At 35.3% G+C, this 22,811-nt stretch overlaps 1 protein-coding gene across 2 annotated transcripts in view; it reads right to left on the bottom strand.

Annotated features, from left to right (window-relative positions):
- The window catches only part of LOC149567514 (GPI transamidase component PIG-S-like protein), a 148,575-nt gene that overhangs the window by 94,263 nt on the left and 31,501 nt on the right, over positions 1–22,811 (bottom strand). For both annotated transcript variants that reach the window (XM_089820736.1, XM_089820737.1), the window contains exon 5: positions 12,341–12,414. In XM_089820736.1, the coding sequence (XP_089676862.1) occupies positions 12,341–12,414 (74 nt within the window). The remainder of the gene's footprint in view (positions 1–12,340; positions 12,415–22,811) is intronic.

The raw sequence follows: 22,811 nt of genomic DNA, 5'->3' as shown, positions 1-22,811 counted from the left end.
GCCAAACCTACTTCAAGAATTGCTTCCTCTAATATCTCAAATATGTATTCAGAAGTTATATTTTTATTCATAATGTCAATAACCTTCAAGAATAGAACACCTTTAGGACAAGCCACAAAAACATTGATCAATGGTCTTTGACATATATTTGACCATCCATCACTTAATGTAGGGCAACCTGTTGCCTTCCACGAGGCTTTGACCTCAGCGAATTTTTCTGTCAATCTATCTTTGACCTTTCCAAAAGAGTTGTTCTAAAAGCCTCAGAAGTGGGAGGCATGTACCCTTTGCCAAACTCTACAACTTTTTGAATTGCAGTACAAAAAAGTGGATTTCTAGCTACATTGAGTGGAATAGCACAAGTATAGAATAAATCAGCTAGTAAATCGTCCACCTGTCGTTTCTCAATTGGTTTCCAAAAGTTGCTCAATGTTCCACTCTCTTTTAACGCATTTATGGCCTGAGATGGACAAGAAGAGGAAGATATAGTAGACATGAATCTAGAAACGTCATCTTCAATTCTTTATTTCTTTTGTGCCTTCATCTTTTCAACAATTGAAGATGAATGCTCTTTCTCTAAAATAGTTCTGACCTCTTGGGTCACACCTGGACATGCAGTAACACCTCAACTATTACCCCCCATAACACCAAGCAAGTGATCCATGACCCTTGTTAAACTAACCGTAAGAACTTTTGGACACAAGTTACAATGAACTTTGACACCATTACGAGTTACATGTTTCCATGCCTCTGAAGTTGATTTGTTGGGAGCTATATTACAATCTGTATAATTAAAAACAAGATAATATAGTATATCTAAAACGTTAACTAAACTTTTTTTAATGAAAAAAAACGTTAATTATTTTAAACTTTAAAACAAAATAATTCAAAAAATAAAAACTTCATTTCAATATGTTAATGTAAAATAAACCAATGCCATATTACATATTAATATATTAAAATTAAACATGTTAAAGTTCAACATTTAACACTTTTATAATTACATTATTTGAAATATACATTTATAAAACATAATAAAATATAATTTTACATATTTATTAAATTTTAATAAAAACTTATAAAGGAAAACAAAATGAAAAAATATTAATATATATCTAATTAACTCTAAACTTGTTAGCTAAAAAATTTGTACATCATTGACTACGGCTTACAAAATTATGACTTTACGCACTCCTCTGAGTAATAGGGGAGGCTCCCTTCTTACCATAGGTGGCTTCAACAACTTAACTAAAATTACAAAAAGGATGCTTTTCTTGATCAAATCTTCTTTTCTCAGGAATGATTTGCATACAACTATAACTTTCCAACTTAACAAAGTCTCTTATTACTACAATAATATTGGTGACCCTAGAATTGATGTAAGAACAACACCAGGAACCCAAAGTCTCCTACATTTGTCTCGAATGAAAACTCAAGCAGAATAACCAATAAGGCACAAAGTCTCTTATTGGATACTCTTAAATTCAATAAAAACACTTACAATTGAAGCCCAAAGTCTTCAAATCTATGTGATTACAGCCACTACTATCTATTACAATTTGTCCTCCTGCAACACAAAATCTTCAAAAGTTCAAATTGGTTCTGAATGCAATAGCCAGCTCAAAATTTGCAATATTAAATTCAAATCCCTCTTGATCGAAGCTTCAGAACTCACAATCAATGTCCAAGAAATGTTGTCACATAACACCTTCAATCAACATAAAGTTTGAAAGCAAGTTGTCTCTTTTATTGATAGCAATTCAGATTGACATCCAAGTACAAAGTCTTAAGGTGCACCTATAAATTGGAAGAATTTTCTTGCCTTGCCAAAAGATCATTATTTACAATGAGTTCTCTCCTTTATATAGGAAAATAGGAGAGAGAATGGAGGGAAAGAGGGAAACCCTCAACCACCTTAGCTTATTCTCTAACAAGCTTCTAACTAACTAATTTGACTTATTCAAAGTTGCATGCCTAATGTTGTTGCAACTTGACTACATGAGTTAATTGTACAGGAACATGTTATCCTGTACTTCAAACATAATTGCTCCTTACATGTAATCTCCCTACTACTATTTACTTAAAGTGTATGAAAATTTTGAATCCTTGAGCCCAACTAGACATCTAAGCTGTGATAAGATCATTGATCTCCTCCTTGAACTCTGACCTCCGCGTGCCTTTAGGGAAAGATTGGGCCTCCTTTGAATCAGCCAGTTGTCATTAATGGATTTGATGTAGTAAGAACTATCTTCAATCCAAGACTTTTTGTCTAGTGATGCTTGTGACAAATGGAGTGTGAGGGACATGAAAAATCCAATCAATAGTCTCTGGATTAAGATTAATGATGGTATTGCCGTCTTAGTCCCTGATAGTTCTACAGGTTGCATTGAAATGTTTGGCGCATGCAAGGATGAACTCAAGTTCACGAGCTGCCAGAGGAACAGGTAGATAGCAAATGAATACAACTTCATTTGATCCAAGTCATATTCTCAGTGGCTTCAACATTGAATCTTATGAGAAAATCTTCTATATTCATGTGCGCTACATCTGTATCTCGAACCTCATCACCGTAGGAAGTTACTTGTGATGGTGAGATGCAATTGTGGTTGTAATGTTCCTGTCAGAAAATAAATTATTAATCAAACCTTTGTTAATGGGTCGATTGATTTAATATATCTCGGACCAATTTTTATTTAATTGTTTCCGTAGGTAGGTGTAGCCATTAGCTATCTTTGTACACCCTCAGAAAGGTTTCCCCGACAGGTATTTAAGCACGGCATGTAGGTAGTATTTGGTATGCAATTTGATTTATTTCTTTGTACTGTGAATTCATGTTGGTGTTCTAGATTGTTCGCCATTTCGGAAGTGAAAGATCTTCCCTATTTGGCTCTTGCAGTTTCAGTGGGACTCAACCCTGACCCTATCTGTCTCTGTATTTCCTAGCTTGGATCTGGCAAATCTGAGCATCTTTATTATTTACAAGTTATACAATTCCTGGAATATATTGTGTTTGGGTTCTTTAACATCTAACATTGTCTATGTTTGGGCAAGTACGTATTCGTCTACCTCTGGCTTCAATCCATCACCGTACACCCTCTCCTCAACTTCTGTACAGCCTCAAGACTATTGCGTAGCCCCTCCCATAGCCACCATACGAACTCCAATCTCTGCGTAGCTCCTTCGTAGTTGTCGTACAACTCTCTACACCAATCGTATGGCCTCCCGAGGCCCTACAATACGGACACCCTGAATACACCATACGACATCCCCGTACGGCCATTCTCCAACCCATACATCCTCCTCAGATATCGTACAACATCCAATTCTAGTTGTACCGCTCCCCTACTAGTCTGTACGGCTTCCTCAATTGCTCCATCAGTTGCCATTGACCATGACGGATGGGAGAAAGATTGTTTTAGAGAAGACGTAGGGGAACGAAATGTTACAATGGTACTAGTCATACTGGTACTTCATCTTTATCTTATTTTTGTCTTTTGTTGATGCAAGCTATTTTGACATTGCAGTCATGTACCTGTACAACTATTATACAAAAGTTCCATAGTGTAAGAATATCATCATATGAGAAGTCCATAGAAAGCTTTTTCTATGTAAAAACACAGATTTGGGCAAATTCTGAATAGGGAAAGTATATGTATGAATGATTGCGGAGAGCGAATGAGTAAATGGGTCAAGCTCAAAATGGCTAGAATAGCCTAAAATGGATTTATTGGAGTGGATTGCATTTGCAGACAGCGAGATTTAAAATGTGCAAATAAGGAGTGAACTATAATGAAATGAAAATATAGCATGCTTTAATAGGCATAAGTTATGCCATGTATCTGACAAGCATGTGGGAAATTCTTTTTCAACTATTGGGCAGCCATATGGAGGTTCATGGAATGCATATTGATGGGACTTGCACTTGCATTCTCAAGAGGGGAAAAGAGGGACTTGCGTCCATATTAGAATGGGATTTTATCCCCGAGTACATATGCAAGTAAGTGAGACTTTGCATATGCAAGTAAGTGAGACTTTGTATATGCAACTTAGAGAAGTAGACGAAAGAATGGAAGAAACAATTTGACATATAAAAAACAAATGCAAATCTGAAAATGAAAATGATGAGACCTGCATACACAACCTAACAAATATATACAATAAAAATCTTATGAAAAAATAACAAAGAATCATACCCTTTTAACAAGAGGCAAGAGAAGAAGTTGTTTTAAACACTTGTGAAAAATCTAAAAATGCAATCAAAGAGATTTCTTGGATTCAGAAAGATTGCAAGATGAAGTGTTAAATAGACTTCAAATCTTGACTAGATCCTTGCAAGAGATGAGTCAAAATTCGTAGTTTGCTAAATGTAGGAAGAGCAAAAAATTGCATCATTTTGGCAACCGTTTTGACCAGGCAATGTGCAACATGCAAAGAATTTGTAAAATGGCATCCAAAGCATATCAAGTGATTTAAAAGACTTGAATGCAACCTAGGAAGAATAGGAAATGCTTTCAAACTTAACTTGATCCAAACACTTGCTATTGTAATGGTGCAAATTGCTCAACACTAGGGCACTTGAGCAAAAACGTGCCTTGGATGGGTTGAGAAATAAAGAAGACACTCCACAAACTCCCTTTTTAGTTGCCCAATGTGTTTTGTGGATGATTTTAGGCAAAAACAACCCATAGATCATCAAAACGACCAAGTATTGCTCAAGATATGAGCATTTGAGGGCTGCGAAATCCATTTTTGGAGAAAAACGCCAAAAAAGTGAATTTTTGAGAGTCACAAATGTGTTTTTGAGCTAAAAATCACCACTTCGAGGTGTTTGATCATAAAGCCTCATATTATTAAGTAAAACACACTTTTTGGTTGCATTTGCATGTTCAAAACATATGCAATGGCTGGAAGAAATCACCACTTTGGATTTTAATGCACTACAAGCCATAAAAACGGGTATTTCGAAGCAATTTGCATATTTAAATAATATACAAATGGATCTAAAATCGCCACTCTTTCTTACACAACATTTTTAGAAGTGAAAAACATGTTTAAAACTACATGTTATTGCATGAAAAATCACCACTTATGATCTTTAAGTGAAAAATGGAGTTTTTCAATGCATATACATGTTCTTTTAGCATTTAATACACATGTAATGGGGTCAAAATTCGTCACTTCTAGTTTTGGCTTATAGAAATGGATTTTTTTTAACCAAAAACATATGCAATAGGGTCAAAAAACACCACTTTTGGTTTACTTAAGTGAAAACTCACTAAAAACATGTATTTACAAGTTATAATAACTCGTAAATTGATCTCAAAAGTCCACTTAAGTGGCAATTTTAATAATGCATATGTAATAGGTTTGAAAAACTCCACTAAAATGCATTAAAACATTAAAATGAACATATATATGTAAATGAGTTAGAATTTGCCACTTACATTGATTTAATAAGTTTTAAATATGCAAATACATATTAAAAACCCACTTAACACATTAAAATGTGTTATTGCATTGAAAAAGTCCATTTATATTTATTGTTCAGACTTATATTTTATTTGAAGTGGGTTTTAACATAGTGATTTGCATGTTGATATATGCAATGAGTAATAAAAGCACCACTTTTAAGAATTTAAGTTGTCTTATGTAATTAAATTTAATATTTAACTATAGCTTTTAATAAAGTAACATGAAAATAGTCTTGAAATAGGCTATTTTCATAAAACATAAAAAGCTTTAGTCAAATCAACTCAAAATGAGTTGAAATTTTTAAATGAACCACAAAATCCACTTTAAATATTAAATATAATTTTATATCATGCTTTTACCAAAAAAAAACCCACTTTTACGAAGTTTTTTTAATGGAGATATGCAATTGCCCTGAAAAACCCCACTTTTTACCACTATAACTTGAGCTAGACAACTCAGATTTTGACCTAAGTTAGCTCGAAACGAGCTAAATTCAAAGGGCTATTCATTGAAGGAAAGAACAAGACTAAAAAATATTTACAACACAAAGAAAAACAAAGAAAAGACACGAAAATTTGCCAAAAATCAAACATTTGCAATCATAGAAGAGAAACTCTTACTAGCAAACAATTTGGGATTCAACTCAACGGAAACCTTCAAAAAGAATGCAAAGATAGGATCACATAGAGTACAATTCACGGATAACGAATTGTTTCATGACACCTTATCGACACATTGAAACAAAGAGGATGCGCCTATGAATCCATAAGAAAATTGCATAGGGTTGCCCCAATTTTGCGAAGCCAAAATTGAGGACAACAAAACTCTAATATTTTAAAATCTAAAGAACTACGATATTGAAAAGTTTATAATATATCAATATTTTAAATTAAAGATTTTTTAAAATAAACATTAGATAACCATTACAAACTAGTATATGGCGAAACAATTACCAATTACCATTACAAACTATGGTAAGAGAATTTGTTATTAAAAAAATTACCAATTACCATTAAGAGATTTAAAACAATATTAGATAACAATTATTATCTCTTAATAAGAGATTTAATTTTCTAATAGTATTAGATAACCATTACCAATTTAAAATAGTTCCCCAATTAATTTTCTAAACTTTGCGATATAAAATAGTTTCCTAAAATTATAGATTTAACCAAACTAAAACAAATATTACATAACACTTGTTCGTGTATTTCCTATACTCTTAAAAGAAACCTAAAAAATTTCCTAGGTGACAAATTTTACAATGAAACTCTCTATGGTCGATACCTCACACGATACGGATGCAAACAAATGCCATAAGTTGCACACATAGAGAGTGACTGTTGCAGATTTACCTCTCCAACTCTCCTCAAAACACACACAAATTGCAGAACGACCAGGTAATTTTTGTGCATTTATAGGGCTCAAGAGCAACAAATTATAGACAAAAATTGGTCCATAAACCCTGCAAACAATTGCAAGATCACAAATACGAAAATTTCTTATTTTTTAGTGCAATGAAAATTTGTTTCATTTTTTGTATACAATTTTTTAGCGATTTTCATCAAATATTTTAGGAATGTTTCAAATTTGGCACTATTCAAACTTCATGCTTGGTGTTCTCCGAATTCTATGACTCAGGATATCGTAAATTACCAATTGATTTAGTAGATGTATGGAAAACTACATTCAAGTCCAAGGAAGGTTTGTTTGAAAGGTCCATTATGCCTTTTGGTCTTACAAATGCTCTTGCCACATTTATAAGATTGATGCATTATATGCTTAGACAATTCGTTGATTCTTCTGTAGTTGTTTATTTGGATGATCTCATTTTTAGCAAAACTTGGTCTAAGTATTTGCAACATGTTGGACAAGTACTTTCAACTCTGCAACAACATAAACTCTATGCCAACATAGAAAAGTGTTATTTTGGTATGCAAAGTATCCAATACTTAGGGTATGACATTGATAATAAGGGTGTTCTTGTGGACCTTGCAAAGACACAAATAATCAGAGATTGGTCATCACCTAAAAACTTTAGAGAGCTTCGCAATTTCTTGGGTCTAGCCAACTTCTATTATAGATTTGTGTTTGGTTTCTCACATTTATCATGGCCTCTTAATTAGTCACTAAGGGATGGAGCACAAGAAAAATTTCAATGGACAAAGGAAAAGCAACAAGCATTTGAGGAATTGAAATTAAGATTATGTTCAGGACCATTATTGGTCCTCCTAGACCTACAACAGCCATTTGAAATAGAAACAGATACATCAGGTTATGTTCTTGGTATTGCACTCATGCAACATGGACATCTGGTTGCAAATCATAGTGAAGCCTTTTCTGATACAATACGTAGGTACCCCACCTATGACAAGGAGTTGTGTGTCATTTTTCAAGCCTGCAAACGATGGATACATTACATCTTGGGAAGAAAATTGTTATATATACAAACCATAAACCTCTTCAATTCTTGCAAACACAAGGAAAGTTGTTGGATGATAGACATCAAAGGTGGTTAGGTTATCTACAACAATTTCACCACAACATTCGTCATAAAGAGTAGTAATAAAGTGGTTGATGTTTGAGTAGGCCTCCAATTGTAGGTTTGACAATGGTATTAGATTCACATAGTCATCAAACAGCAACTTGGGCTCAACTATATGGTAATGATCTTGGTTTTTCAGACATTTACAGTAAAGTGCTAGAAGGAAAGTTTGCTCCTAATTTTCACTTGTAGGATGGGTTGCTTTATCATGTTGGTCATATATGTGTCCCCACTGAAGAAAGAAAGAAAGAAAGAGAATGATATGGGAAGCATGCTACAAGCGGATGGCAAGCCATTTTGGTATTGATAAGACTACTACTTGTTTTGGCTGAGTTAAGTTGATAGATGTTGTCATTAATGGCAACATTATGACAAGGTAAGGCCACTTAAGATAAATATTAAGTATGACATTTTATCATGAAGAAAAATGTCTATCGGTCAGGAAAACAATGAACGGATGGATTGTTTGTTTCAGTGAGCTTCACTGGAAGTAGTTACAGGGCTACAATTTTGAGGGAAGCAAATATGGGCACCTTAATTTCTGTATGTTGAGGTAAATTTTCAATCTTCATTGGCTTTGTCTTTGATACTTTCAAAGATCTTATCAAACTCAACCATGTCTAAACTTGCCTTCTTAGTTGTATAATGAGAATACGACTCCATATTTGTGCATGCCCAATGATGTTTTCAGTTATGACATCAATAACAAATTTTTCCACATCTTTGTTCCTCGACAAGTAACTACAATCCATTCCCAAGTTTCTTCTTGGCATACATGTCATTCAGAACCTTTGAAAATGCTTTGATGGGTGTTCATAGCCAATTCTAAAGCCTTTATGTTACTTCACCACTCTGACCATAACATGAACCATGTCTTTCATTTGTGGTTTCTATTTGGTGTGGCAATGAGTATGTATGAAATATTTTAGGAATATGTCTCATTCCAAAATTTATTAAGTATCTTTGACGAATTCTACTTGATGTATTAACTGCAATCATTGCCTACTATGAAATGTCATCTTTATGAGGGAGTGTATATGCTTTAAAGTCATTTGCAAGAATATCTGCCATGATCATCTTTGCCTGTATAGATTTTCCTATAAAATTGATACCCATCAATTCTATTCCCATTTGACACTCTATATTCATTCCACATTCTTTAGTGCATGTAAGAACACACTGCCCAAAATAGACACCTTTTCATACATTCTTTGTGGTCATCATTTTCATGCAATGACATCTCTTTGATGCTCCCATGAAGAAAAGTAGAATTTTCCCTATAAAAGCATTTTTGTGAACTTTCAAAACCCTCTGAGACTCATTCTTTCAAGTGACTTCTTTTTCTAGCATTGTGCCAAATACTGAGTTGGTTGGAACTCCATGTTTTGGTACGCACATTTATCAAAAATGCTCATCAACATTAACTTCACAACAAACAATAAATCAGTGCAAACAAATCTATTGATCATCACATTCCATGAGATTCCATCTCCACAAGCTATTCTATCACACTAAAGGTGTTGTGATGATTTAAAATCATTCCTTAAGATGAAATCTTTGTGTCATTCTATCAAAATGGATCTTTATGAGAGAGTACCAAGTATCAGACAAAAGCTCGCTGCTAACATGTTTTGATGGACGCCCATAACCACTACAATGTCATCTTTTTGCATGGCAATAAGAATGCTAAGAAAAGGTTGTCGCAATCTGATTTACATCTTCTGATTCCATATTCTTGAGGATTTCTAAACACTTGGCATCATATATAATATGTATATTAGTAACATTTGACAAAACCCCTCATTTGTATCCGATGGCCGCATGCAACGTATTCCAAAGCATTTATTTTTGTGCAGGTAGAGAAGATATCAGCAGTGGCAGTTTGGTCAACATCTTCAAATGCCACACGCATGTAGCTGCGTGAAGGCAAGGTGGAGTTGGAAGAAATTGGTGAACCAACTTCTAACCCTTATGGTTTAGATGCCAAAAACAATATCGCCACCAATAAATGCACTATTATCATTTTCCAAGCAATGAAACTCAACTTTTCTAAGTTTGCAGCATTCAATCAAGAATGATGGAGAAATAGTTATTTCAACCGTTTGTTCATGTATCTTGTTCTTCTCTTATCGGCATCATAGAGACAATTAAAATATTTTCAAATATTTACTGAATCTTTTGATAACTCTCACAGCTTCCAAAACATATTGTTGACAACCTCTTTTACTTGTTATTCTTGTTAATATGAAGACCAAACCGATTAGGGGCCATTAACCTCTTACAGGTGATATATTGTTTTTATTCCCACATTTCATATACATGCATACAATGATAGTTGCAACTATAACCGCACATATCCTTATCAGCCAGGTGTGTTCCGATCGTGTGCTCTTGATTGAGTAAGAAAATTGGAGAGTGGTTGTGGAATATGTAATTCCACATTTTATATGCAATTTTTGTGCAAGATTATGCTTTAATGAAAGCATACGTTGTATGCCAAAGCTTCTGCCTTTCAATTATCTTGTGTAGAAAATAGCTTGTGGGATTAAAGACGGTCACCATAACCGTTAATGTTTACATGTCATTTGCAAGTTTTCAGCTTCCTGGCTTATAACAAGCCATATTTTGCCTCATTTTGCTATCAGATCTTTGAAGGGACTTAAAAACTCTAGCATAAGGCTGCCCAATTATTGATAGTCACAATTATTAATAAATTGGATATCATTTGAATAACTAACTTTTTCAGAAATTTTTACAACTTAGATTGTTACTATAACCTTTTTATCTCATTGGTCTCATCTATTTTAATGTCAGAAATTTTCATAAGTTGACCAATTCTCCAAGCCAAGTACTCATTGGCTTCTTAAGAAATTTATGGAACATAGCCAAATAACTATTTCATTACTCTCTTCCTATATAGTGTTTTCGATATTATGTCAAGCTTTTAAAACTTCTTCAATGACCCATGACAACATCACAATAAAGAAATTTATATTGCATTAGGAAATCTGTCGATGACTCCAGTACAATGACTCTTTTCTCCTTTGATTTCGTTGCCCCTTTGCCATACTTAGAGAAGTATTTGAAATTACAATGATTTTCTTTTAATGGGCTCTTTGGAGAGTTGGCAAACTGACTCACATGGCCAACTTCTAAGGCATTTAGGAGACCATTACGTGGGTGGTTATGATAACCATAGTTGGAAAACTCTCACTTGGCAACAACTCACCAAGCCCCTAAAAGTTTAATAAGGAAAAAATCGGCCAATTTTTATAAAAAACTCGAGAACCTAAAAAAACCGCTAAAATTTAATTAAAAATACTTTTTTTTTAAATTTCAATGAGAAGATGCATTTAATGAGTTAATTAAAGAGAACACAAAAGAAACAAGCAAAGTATAGATATATATAAATGCCTCCCAACACAAAAAGTTAACTAGCAAACAAAACGATGTCGTTTTTTCCCTTTATCATGTTGTCTACAAACGCGGCCGAGTCATTTTAAAAAACTCACTGATTACTCGGCGATTAGTGGCAAATCGCCAATTATTCGGCAATTATGCCAACTATGATGATAACTACCACACCATTTTATGTTTTCATCAAACATTTCCTTAAGTCTGCTAAGTAGCCAATGAGAGAAAATATGGCATCAATATCATTAGAAGTATTGATTCCATCGATAGTTTGGGAAAATATACCATTGTTTTCTCTTTCAATGAGTTTCCTTTGCTTGCCTTCAAGAACTTTATTGATGAAGATTAGCTTTCAATATGCAATTTAGTCAATTTCCTTGAACGTGAATTTCAGCTTCCTCTTCTTGTCTTTTGATGTGCATAGAGTGAAATCAAGCTCACTGTGCCATTATCATGCCTTATTGGTGTCGACGGGCATGGGAAGAGATGACAAATTTGTGTTTTCAATGCATGACCAAAATCAAAAGGAGACCCCAGTACTAAAAGATCAGCAACATTTGAACCACAAGGCCTTTTTCCATCAAATTTAGAAGGGTGATCATAATATGAAATTTGTTCGAACTCTTAGCATTCACAAATAAACTCACAATGTTCCCACTTGAATGACTCTGATGTAAAAAATCAAGAATTATTCATGTTCAAAACTGGGGCTAACAAGTTTTCAAACAAAATGATTCTGTACTACACATGACATCATGTGCTGCTTCGTTCTTGGTGATTAAGGTTATGTTTCCATACAAATCTTGAAAGAAGATCCAACCAATCATTCACAATAAAATGCTTTAACATGAGGATGATGGATCTAAACATTTAATAGAACTAAGAAAAGAGTATAAAAAGTGAGAATACATTGCAAATTGCAAAATCTTAGAACGTCCAGCAGCAGCAACCGATGTATCCAAATGCCATTCATTAGAGTTTACCTGCAATATTTGAATAAGAAAATGTTGGTTCATACAAAAAAAACTGAATTGAAACATTAAACAACATCCAGAAACCAAAGTTATAAAGCAGACATAGATACAATCAAATGAAGCCTCTGAAACCAGTTCTAATATCATTCTTGCCCAATAAGTGAGACCTAAGTTGATTCATATCTACAAAATGTTTCAGACAGAGAACTTAAATTCGTACAGGAATATGGTACATAAATAATGTTCTGAAACTTTAATCAAGAAGACAAAATATAACAAGCCATTTGCAAAGGCGGTGAACTCACCCTATTTTGGCAATATAAGTATCCTAAATACACACCTTGCATGTTTAATTTCTCTTTTATACCAAACCTTTGGTATCATGTGGTACAATGTTTTAGGATACAGCTGCATAATTTGGTATCAATCCACGGTTATTAATATTTCAAGGGCAGTGGTTCACAAGAAACCATTTCTCCTATTTTTAATACAAGCCTCAAATTGAAAATGTCTTGGTTAAGCTATGGAATCAGCTGAAGATATGGGTTCAGGTTTGCCATTTTCAACAGTTCAATGATGAGTTAAGGGTCAAAGGAATGTTTGTATGTGGGTTTCATATATTTATCAACTGTGATGTGATTGTAAGTGTTTATAGCTTTATACGATTTTATAGCCTTAAACCTAAAACAACGCCATCGGTGCATATTGCAACCTGCATTTGGGATTTTATCGCTTTTGGCAGCAGCAGTTTAGGATTTTTGGCAGCAGCAGTTTGTATTGATCTTTTGGACTATGGATTCAGAGGAATATCTTCCATAAAACAAAGCTTTCCTTGTCCCTGCACCTGGATATCCTTCTTCAGAAGATGACCCAACAATATCAGATTGGTCATATTAAGATTTAGAGCATGTCCGCTGGTTCTTACTTTGCAAAAAATTCATGAGATCAACCTCAATCGTTGGTGTAATTGCTTTAGAGTTCGGTGCAAGGTGCTCTGCTCCTCAATACAAAGGCCCAGTATAAAATTTAGGAGACATATTTCAAATCATTAGAACCACCGTTTGCATTCACCAAGCCGTAAGCCTCTACAGTCAGCCTCTACACTGCTACAGGTATTTACTATTTTAATGTTTTGTTAATTTTTTAATTGTCTTTAATTTTATTTAATTTTATTATAATCATGTTACAGTATACTCATATTGTATAGCAATAGGCCTGCAAATTTATGATAACAGTGAACAATAATTGGCAGAGAATTGAATAATCATAATATTATAATTATGATTATTCAATTCTCTGCTAATTAGTGTTCAGTGTTATATACTAGACTATTTGAAGTGCTTGTTGTTATCTATAGGTATTAGACTATTAATGTTGTTTGTATTACTCTTTAGACGATTTGTGTTCATTGTTATCTATTTAGAGTGCTTGTCGTTATCTTCTCATTGACGTAACTTGTTTTGTTTGTTTGTAGATTCTATCATGGCTGCAAGTGCTTCTATTGCCAATAACCCTCACTTCAAAATCGAAAAATCTTCCCCACTTTGGAAACATGTGCAAATGATTCAACCAATGCCAGGTGGAGGAAGTTACACGTGGATTTGTAGCCACTACAAAGAGGAATTTAGTAGCTCTTACAATAAAGTAAAAGCACATTTGTGCTTTATTCCTAAAAAAGGCATCACATTTTGTACCGGGAAGCCAAGAGTGCTACCTAAAACCTTCCTTCCAAATCACATCGTAAACAAATACATTCAAGAACAGAAGCAAGCAAAGGAAGCTGCTGGGAGGGCAAATTCTTCAAATCTATTGGAAAGTGGAAGGCCTTTAAATAAAGGAAAAACATCATCTATGTCTTCAACTACCACTCCTAGTGAACCACCTGCAGAAGGCCATCTATTCTTGTGTCCTCCTCAACAATGGATTGTAAGTAAGAGAGTAGCGGGAACCTTAGAATCGTCATTCCAAAATGAAGCTAGAGACATTGTTCATCAAGCCATAGCCAGATGCGTCTATGCAAATGGATTGTCATTTAATGTTGTTCGCTCATCATATTGGCTACATGGTGAGGGCAGTTAATGAGGCTTCAAATGGGTGCAAGGGCCATGGTTATGACAAGATATGCACCTCTTTACTGGATGATGAGGTAGCCCATGTACAGAATGCCATGTTGCCCATCAAGGATTCATGGGTCAAAACAAGTGCGACAATAGTATTAGATAGATGGAAAGATGCAAGGAAATGTCCTTTCGTGAATGTTATTGCAATGTCTACAATAGGTGCAATGTTTCTAAAAGCTATGGATTGTGAAGGTGAGGTAAAGGATGCTCCTTTCATTGCAAACATTCTCATCCAAGCTATTAAGCCGTTGGCCCTCAAAATGTTGTTCAAGTAATAACCAACAATGCAAAGAATTGTAGGGTTGTCGGCTTATTGGTTGAGGAGCGGTATGAACACATTTTTTGAACATCTTGTGTTGTGCACTCACTCAACCTTATGCTACAAAAAATTGGTGTATGAAGATGCACAAGAGATCCAAATGTTTGTCACAAACCACCATATGACGTAAGTCATATTCAGACAATTCTCGAAATTGGAGCTGTTGAAGATGAGTTGAATTGTTTAAAATTTAAACATGTTTTAGAAATCTAGCCACTTTAGTAAACTTTCTATATTTTCAAATTTTTAATCTATTATTGTTTTGATTTTAAAATAGGTTGCTGAAACCTGCTTTGCCTCCAACACTATTATTTTGAGACGTCTTGTCAAAGTTAAAGATACGTTGACTAGAATAGTAAACAATGCTAATTGGAGAGTATGGAGGCAATCTAATAGTGCCAAGACCGCTGTCATAAGAGGATTGATACTAGATGAATCTTGGTGGGATCATGTTGAATACCGTCTGAATATCACTGAGCCTATATTGAGCATGATCCAATACACTGACATGGATAGGCCTTGCTTGGGTGAGGTATATGATGGCATTGACTCCATGATTGAGGACATTAAAAATATCAAAAATGAGAAAGAGCAAGATCCTGATGAAATGTTCTTCGAGGAGCTACAAGTAATCATGGTAGAGAGATGGAACAAAATGACTACCCCTTTGCATCTACTTGCCTTGGCATTGAGCCCCAAGTTCTATAGCTAATCAGTCCTCGAGGGGAGTACCACTAGAGTTGCCCCATACAGAGATCTTGAAGTTGCTCAAGGGTGCAAGGCAGCCCTTCGAAGACACTTTTCTAAGCACCTACAACCTGCAATAAGGTCTAAATTTATGAGTTTCATGAGCACCAATTATTGTGGTCTTGACAATCTTGAAGATGAGAACAATGTTGATGCTCGTAAATGGTGGTACTTCCATGGACAAAGATACCAACACTTGCAGTCCATTGCCATCAAAATTTAATCACAAGTAAGTTTTTTAATCTTAAGATTCTAATTTCTAGTTTCTTGTTGGTAAATATTCAAAACTCTAATTTCTACTTTCTTGTTGGTAAATTCACAAATCTTGATAAGTTGCTAGTTCATCATCATCTGAGAGGAATTTGAGCACATACTCCTCCATCTACTCAATAAGATGCAACTGAATAAACTCCAAGAAAGCAGTTAACTTGGTGTTTGTGCATTCAAATTTGAGGCTCACGACTTACAAAGAGAATGCCTACAAAAAGGTGAAAGGCAAAACAATGGGATGTCAAACCAGAGGTTGCGGAGTTGGAAGTCCACGATTGAAGATGATCCTAAGATACATAGTACTAATGGAGCTGATCCTAAGGCTACGGCTGAGACTATGGCTAGGACTGCTAAAGCTAAAGGCACTAATTGTGCTTCTAATCAGAAAGTGCCAACTAATCATGAATTATTTGCTGATTTTTGATGATACATTGATATTTGATCACATATGAGTCCATGATTGATTACTGATTAGTGATTAGTAATGTTGACATTGTTGTTTTAAAGTTTTTGAACCGAAACATTCATATGGTGGCGTATTCTGACATTTTGTCATGACATTTGAATAAAATCGTTAATATATGTGGTGGTATATTTTGCTAAATGTTTTAGATTAGCATAGTGGTGTATAAACTTACTTGTTGCACCATATTTTTACATATATATATAATAATAAAAACTGTACGTACGAACTCAAAAAGAACTTGAACCCAACCCAAAAAACATTTCAGCGAATTCCAAACCCGAATGTCGAACCCACATCCAAACCAAAATCCAAACCAGCAACTTAGACCCTTTCAAGTAATATTCCTACTGATAGTGATATTTGGTTAATTGACAGTTGAGCTTCTTGCCATATTACAAGATACCAAGAGCATCTTTCTAATCTAATAGAAAAGGATACTCATTTGCAAGTTACTATTGGTGATGATGCTTGTTATTCTATGAAAGGTGTTGGAACCACACCTTTTCGTTTAGATTCGAGGATTCGTCTTCTTTTGAGTGGTGTTCCATTCGATCCTAGAATCAAGAGAATTTTGATTTCTATTTCAGTGTTAAAAGATAAAGGATATCACGTTACATTTGTTGAAGGCAAAGCTCTTGCATGGAAGAAAAACACTAACATCAAGACAACTCGTGAAATTGGTGATTGTCATGAGGGTCTATATAGACTTTCTAGTCATCATTTTTGAGCCTTAGCACATGAGTCCATGAGTTCTAGTAAATTGTGGCATAAAAGATTCGCTCATCTAAATTTCAAAACTCTTTCCTGCTTAGAGAAGATGGTTGTGGGTCTTCCAAAGCTCAATCAAGAACTTGATAGTATTTGCAAAGGTTGTCCTTTTCACAATAATGAAAGTAGAGCTAAAGAAAATTTGGAGCTGATTCATTCCGACTTACGTGGACCTATGTTTGTTGCTTCATTAAGTGTTTTTTGGTATACTAAGTAACTTTTATTGATGATTTCTCACTTAAGACCTAGATTTATTTTCTGAAAACTAAAGAGTTTAATGAAGTGTTGTCTAAATTTTAAGAGTTAAAAGCTCAAGTCAAGAATTTGTCTCATAAGAGGATCAAAGTTTTAAGGTTTAACAATAGGAGCAAATAAACTTCTGGAGTATTTCAAAAAATTTGTATTGAAGCTGGGATTCAAAGTGAGTTTTGTGTCCTTATAATCCACAACAAAATCGAGTTGCAGAAAAAAAAGAACAAATCTATTGTTGAGGCAGCTAAAGCCATGATCCATGATCAAGGCCCGCAAACCTTTCTTCCCTGCCATGCTGGAAAGATAGTGCTTTAGACATCATTTTCAGGATATTTCGTCCAAGCTGTCCCTCTTGGATTCCTTGGTTCGACTGACCGTTCTCTATGGCTCGGTTGTTTGGGGACCTTCTCTTCTTGCTTCTGATTGGGCCTCTATTGAGTGTGTTCAGACGTTGTTGTTACGACGTATCACTAGATGTCACAGACTCACCCCCCACAGCATTGTATTGGCCGAGTTTGGAGCTCATCCTTTCAAACTCACAACCATTTTTTATTTGATTTGGTTTCTTCATTAGCTTCATGGTTTTATGGAGTCGGGGGTCGACCAGCACAGATACTCTCATCTAGCATACTATTCTTCGGTTGAGATTATGCGATCCAACACTTATACTAGATCTCGTTGTTGGTACACCCAGGCCACCTCTCTGTTGGGTTTGATCGGGATTGAGATTGATCGTCTTCCTCCATACCAATTTTCACTAGATACTCCTGCTCACCTCCTCCCCTCATGTCAGGAGTTAAATGAGCATGTCAGACAGGATATTTATAGACAGTACATTACCATTACCTGACGTAATCCCGCAGGGGAATTGCGCCCTAAGATTTCCTATGCTGAGCATTTTCTTGAGATTTAGAATGGTATTATCGTTCACCCTACTTATCTTTATCGGCGCTAGAGTCACGCCATGCGGTTCTCTTTGGACTCTTTCAAAGTTGGCTCTCACCGGCTTCGGGTTCGGACCAATCACCATACGGATAGGGTTGATCAGATTTGTCGGTTGTGTACTTTGGCAGAGGTTGAGACTAAGACCCACTTTATATTTCAATGTCCTATCTACTATGAGATCAGAGGGAGATTTTACTGCCTATTTAGAGATTGTTTTTCTCTTTCAGCGTTCTTCAACTATATTGACTAGTGGTATCTTGCACTTTATCTTCAGGAAGCCACCCAGCTTCGGGGGAATATCTTGTAGCCATTTATACCTCAGGGCCATATCTCAGAGCAGCTCACCACTGTCTTTTTCTCTCCCTTGTCTCCACTACGGGGTTTGAAAAGGCCATCCAGTACTCCTCATTCCAAATCGGTCAAACACTACACCAATCTTTCCAAGCAGTGACACTCCTACAACGGTTCTCGACGACGTTCTAAGACTATGGATCATCCACAGTTATATCCCTCTATTACTGATTTCTTTATAACAAGGAAGGATCTTTAGTCGTTACCTTGTTCTGTGTCTTGTTGTGTTTCTTCTCAATCACCGTTTGGTGCTCCTGCTTTGGCCAGCTCTTTTGTTTGAATGCTTAGTCCCATAAACCCTTGTGGTTTTTCATTGGACATTAATATTATTATCTTATCTTATCTTGGGAAGAAGGTGGCAATCAGAATCATAGTCCACATCAAATTTTACAAATTCAAGAACTCAGTCATTACAATTTTTTTGGGTGTCCAATTTACATTCATGTACCTAAAGATAAAAGGTCTAAGTTAGAACCTTTAGGCAAGACGGGAGTTTTCGTTGGTTATGATGAATCTTCAAAAGATTACTGAGACTACATCCTAGGACAAAAGCTGATGAAATCAAAAGAAATGTTCATTTGAAGAAGATGTAGCTTTCAAAAGATCTTAATGGACTACCATGAAAATTGATAGAGAAGATCAAGAGTATCCTCAAGACATGAATTTTGCTGCCCCTGATTCCCCTTCTAAGATTCAGAGGGAGACTCTTGAATTAGAAAATCCTATTGATCCTATAGATTCCACCATTGGACCAAGTAATGTTTCAGTTTACAAGAAGTGACCTTTGTAGGCTGGACATACTACACAAGAGGCTGAAAATTATGCAGCCCCTCGTGACACTTTCATAGAAAGTAAAAGACCTTACAAGTTTGCAATTTATGTTGCTTTAATGAGTCACAATAGTGAATCCAAAACTTCAAGTTTTGAGGAGGCTTCAAATCGACAATTATGAAGAGATGCCATGATGGAGTATCGATCTATCGTCAAGAACGATGTTTGGGATATTTTTCATAGGCCTAAAGGTAAATCTCTTGTCTCTTCTAAGTGGCTATTTAAAATTAAATATGTAGTTGATGGAAGTGTCGAAAAGTACAAAGCTAGAATCGTAGCAAGAGGGTTTTCTCGAAAGGAAGGTATTGATTATGAGGAGACATGCTTTTGTACCACGATAGAATTCTATCAGAACTTTCATTGCTATTATAACAGTTAAAGGTTGGATATTACATCAAATAGATGTAAAGACAACATTCCTGAATGGTGTAATTGAAGAAGAGGTATTAATTGAGAAACCAAATGGTTTTGTGATTCACGAGAAAGAATCACATGTATGCAAATTGAAAAAGGCTTTGTATGGCCTTGAGCAATCTCCTTGTGCATGGTTTGAAAGGATGGATCATTATTAATTGAGCTTGGGCTTCCTCAAAAATGATGCCAATCCAAATCTCTACTTCAAGGTAGTTGATGACAAACCATTAATTTTAGTCCTTTATGTTTATGATCTATTTCATATTGGAGAGGATCATCTCATTGCTAAATGTAAGAAATAATTAGCTTCTGAATTTGAGATGAAAGATCTCGGTCTTATGCATTACTTACTCGAATTAGAAGTGTGGTAACGACCAAATGAGATTATTCTGAGTCAAGGGATATATGCTAGTGACATTTTGAAAAGATTTGATATGTTAAATTGTTTGTCTACGTCAACTCCTATCCCACTATGTATAGACAATTGATTGTTTCATTGATACATTTGGTCAATACTAGGCCTGATATATGTTATGTTGTTAACACTCTTACTTCATGTGTGAGCCTAGATAGATTCATCTTGTTGCAAATAAGCATACATTGAGATATGTGCATGGTATAGTGGGATATGGTTTGAAATATATTTCTTGTGAAGATCTGAACTTGCAAGGTCTTTCTGAATCAAATTGGGTACGGTGTGTGCCTGATAGGACTAGCACTTCTAGTTTTTGTTTCAGGTTAGGTTCGACTATGATTTCATGGTGCAGTAGGAAACACTCATGTGTGGCTCACAGTACGACAAAAGCTGAATTTGTTGCAACTTGCATGACAGCTCAAGAGGCAGTGTGGCTTTAAATGCTTCTTGTAGGACTGTTTGGGTAGGCATTAGAACCAACTACAATATTTTGTGATGGCCAAAGACGTGTGAAGCTTTCTGTTAATCCCATTTTTATAAGCATGTGGAGATGAAGTATCATTATTTAAGAGATATAGTTCAAAGGAAAGCAAATGAGCTTAAGTATATTTGGATGAGATGTCCATTGACATTCTTACTAAGTCACTTCCTAGAATAAAGGTTTCTTATATTTGAGACAAGCTTGGTATTGTGGAGAATGATACTCTTGTTGAGAGAGAGTTTCAACTTTAGTGATTCTTCCTTTATGCTATAATGCATTTTTATTTGTGATGGAAAAATCTGAGGTGAAAGCCCTTGTAATGTGTTTCTCTTTGAGATGGAGAAATTTGAGGTGTAAGACCTTATAAATAATAATTAAAAGATAAATATCAAAACTAAACTGATAATAAAGAATAATATAATTACAATAATAAAAAGAACAAATGACTTCATTAAATAAAGCAACTAAGTATCTCCTTATGGAAGGATATCCAGAAGTATTGGAATTTAAGAAACAATGATAAGTGGTGCGAAAGTAATTACCAACTAATAAAGAGGAGTAACAATACTGACAAGGAAACGATTTGTATATCGCAAGATTATCTTAAGGTGGACATGTCTATCTGAACTGGCAAAGAGAATCGTAATCTATCGATCACTACCTTGCAATAAACTGCCTCAAGGTTTCAACAAGAGGTATTCATGCAATGCAAGGCCGGAGAATCCCCAAAGGAGATGTCCTAACTCCTAGCAAATAACCACACAATGGAAATAATACAACAATGCAAGATCTGATACCAATTCACAACTCTTTATTCATAAAATAGATGATTACATGCAATGTGCCCGGCTATAAGGTCTTCGAGTTACGGCCAAATACAACAACAATTACAATAGTTCAACAAGATCCCTCAAGATCCAACTCAATTCCTAGCTAGCCCAGACCTGTAACACAACAACAATCTGGTAGAAACCTCCAAGATCTCAACTTGTGCTCACAAGCCACCAAGCAACCTCCTTGTTTCTAAACTGCAGCCACTTCTCCAAATTCGCTATCTCAGCTACTCCTCTACTGATGATATTGAATCCTCCAAATCATTATCTACAATAATCCTCCAATGATCCACACTAATGATTTCTACATCAACACAAGCTCCTTATATAGCCAGCTAAGCCACAAGTCGGCTAGTCAAGCATTTAATTACAATATAGGTCCACCTTGGAAGAGTAAACCAAAACATGAACAAAACTAAATGAAAAGTTATATTTAGGTCCACACATGACCCAAACAACATGTCCCTCTCTTACCAAGATCCCAGTTCATCATACGAAATCACACAAGACAAAAACTCCACATGTTTCAGCGAAAACTGTCTGAAAATTGATACCCGAGCAAAATCGCAATATCTCATAGCTCCGATTGAATCAAGACTTGCACACTTAACCCAATATAGTATTTTAGGTCCTCTTTAAGATCCCAAGTGCACAAGGCTGACTCCTTAAGGATAACTTCCTACAGATCCTGAAAGTCACACACGGAAATCAGACTCGTAAACTGACAGAAATCGATGTCTTAGGAGAATGGTCATATCTCCCAACTCACAATGAATTAGGACTTGCGCCTTTGACTGAAGGTAGTACTCTAGGCCCTCTTCAATACCTGAAATGTGCATCCTCTCATTCATTAAGGATAATTAGTTACACCCCCCGCAAGTAGCCTGTGGAAACCAGAAAATACAGCTCCAACTGCAAGGTAAAACAACTCCATCTTCAACACGATCCATCCAATCCACATGTGCTCCTAAGGAAAGGTTCCGCAATATGCCCTAAACCAATCCTCAAATACACAAATCATAACTCCATGAATCCAAACATAAATCCCCTTCATACAGAATTGCTGACTTCCCTAGGATGCTCCTGCATCAGGTGTCAATCAGGATTCAGTATCAAATGGAGATTAATGTGCTAATAACATAGAATGCAGCAATAAAGAGATCTGATTCGTATAGAAATGAAAGCTGTGACTTT

The sequence above is a fragment of the Cupressus sempervirens genome, chromosome 3 (assembly GCF_028749045.1).
Source record: "Cupressus sempervirens isolate cs-2001-9-10 chromosome 3, ASM2874904v1, whole genome shotgun sequence".
Classification (NCBI taxonomy): Eukaryota; Viridiplantae; Streptophyta; class Pinopsida; order Cupressales; family Cupressaceae; genus Cupressus; species Cupressus sempervirens.
Note: the sequence above shows the minus strand (reverse complement) of the source record. Positions and strands in the feature narration are given on the sequence as shown.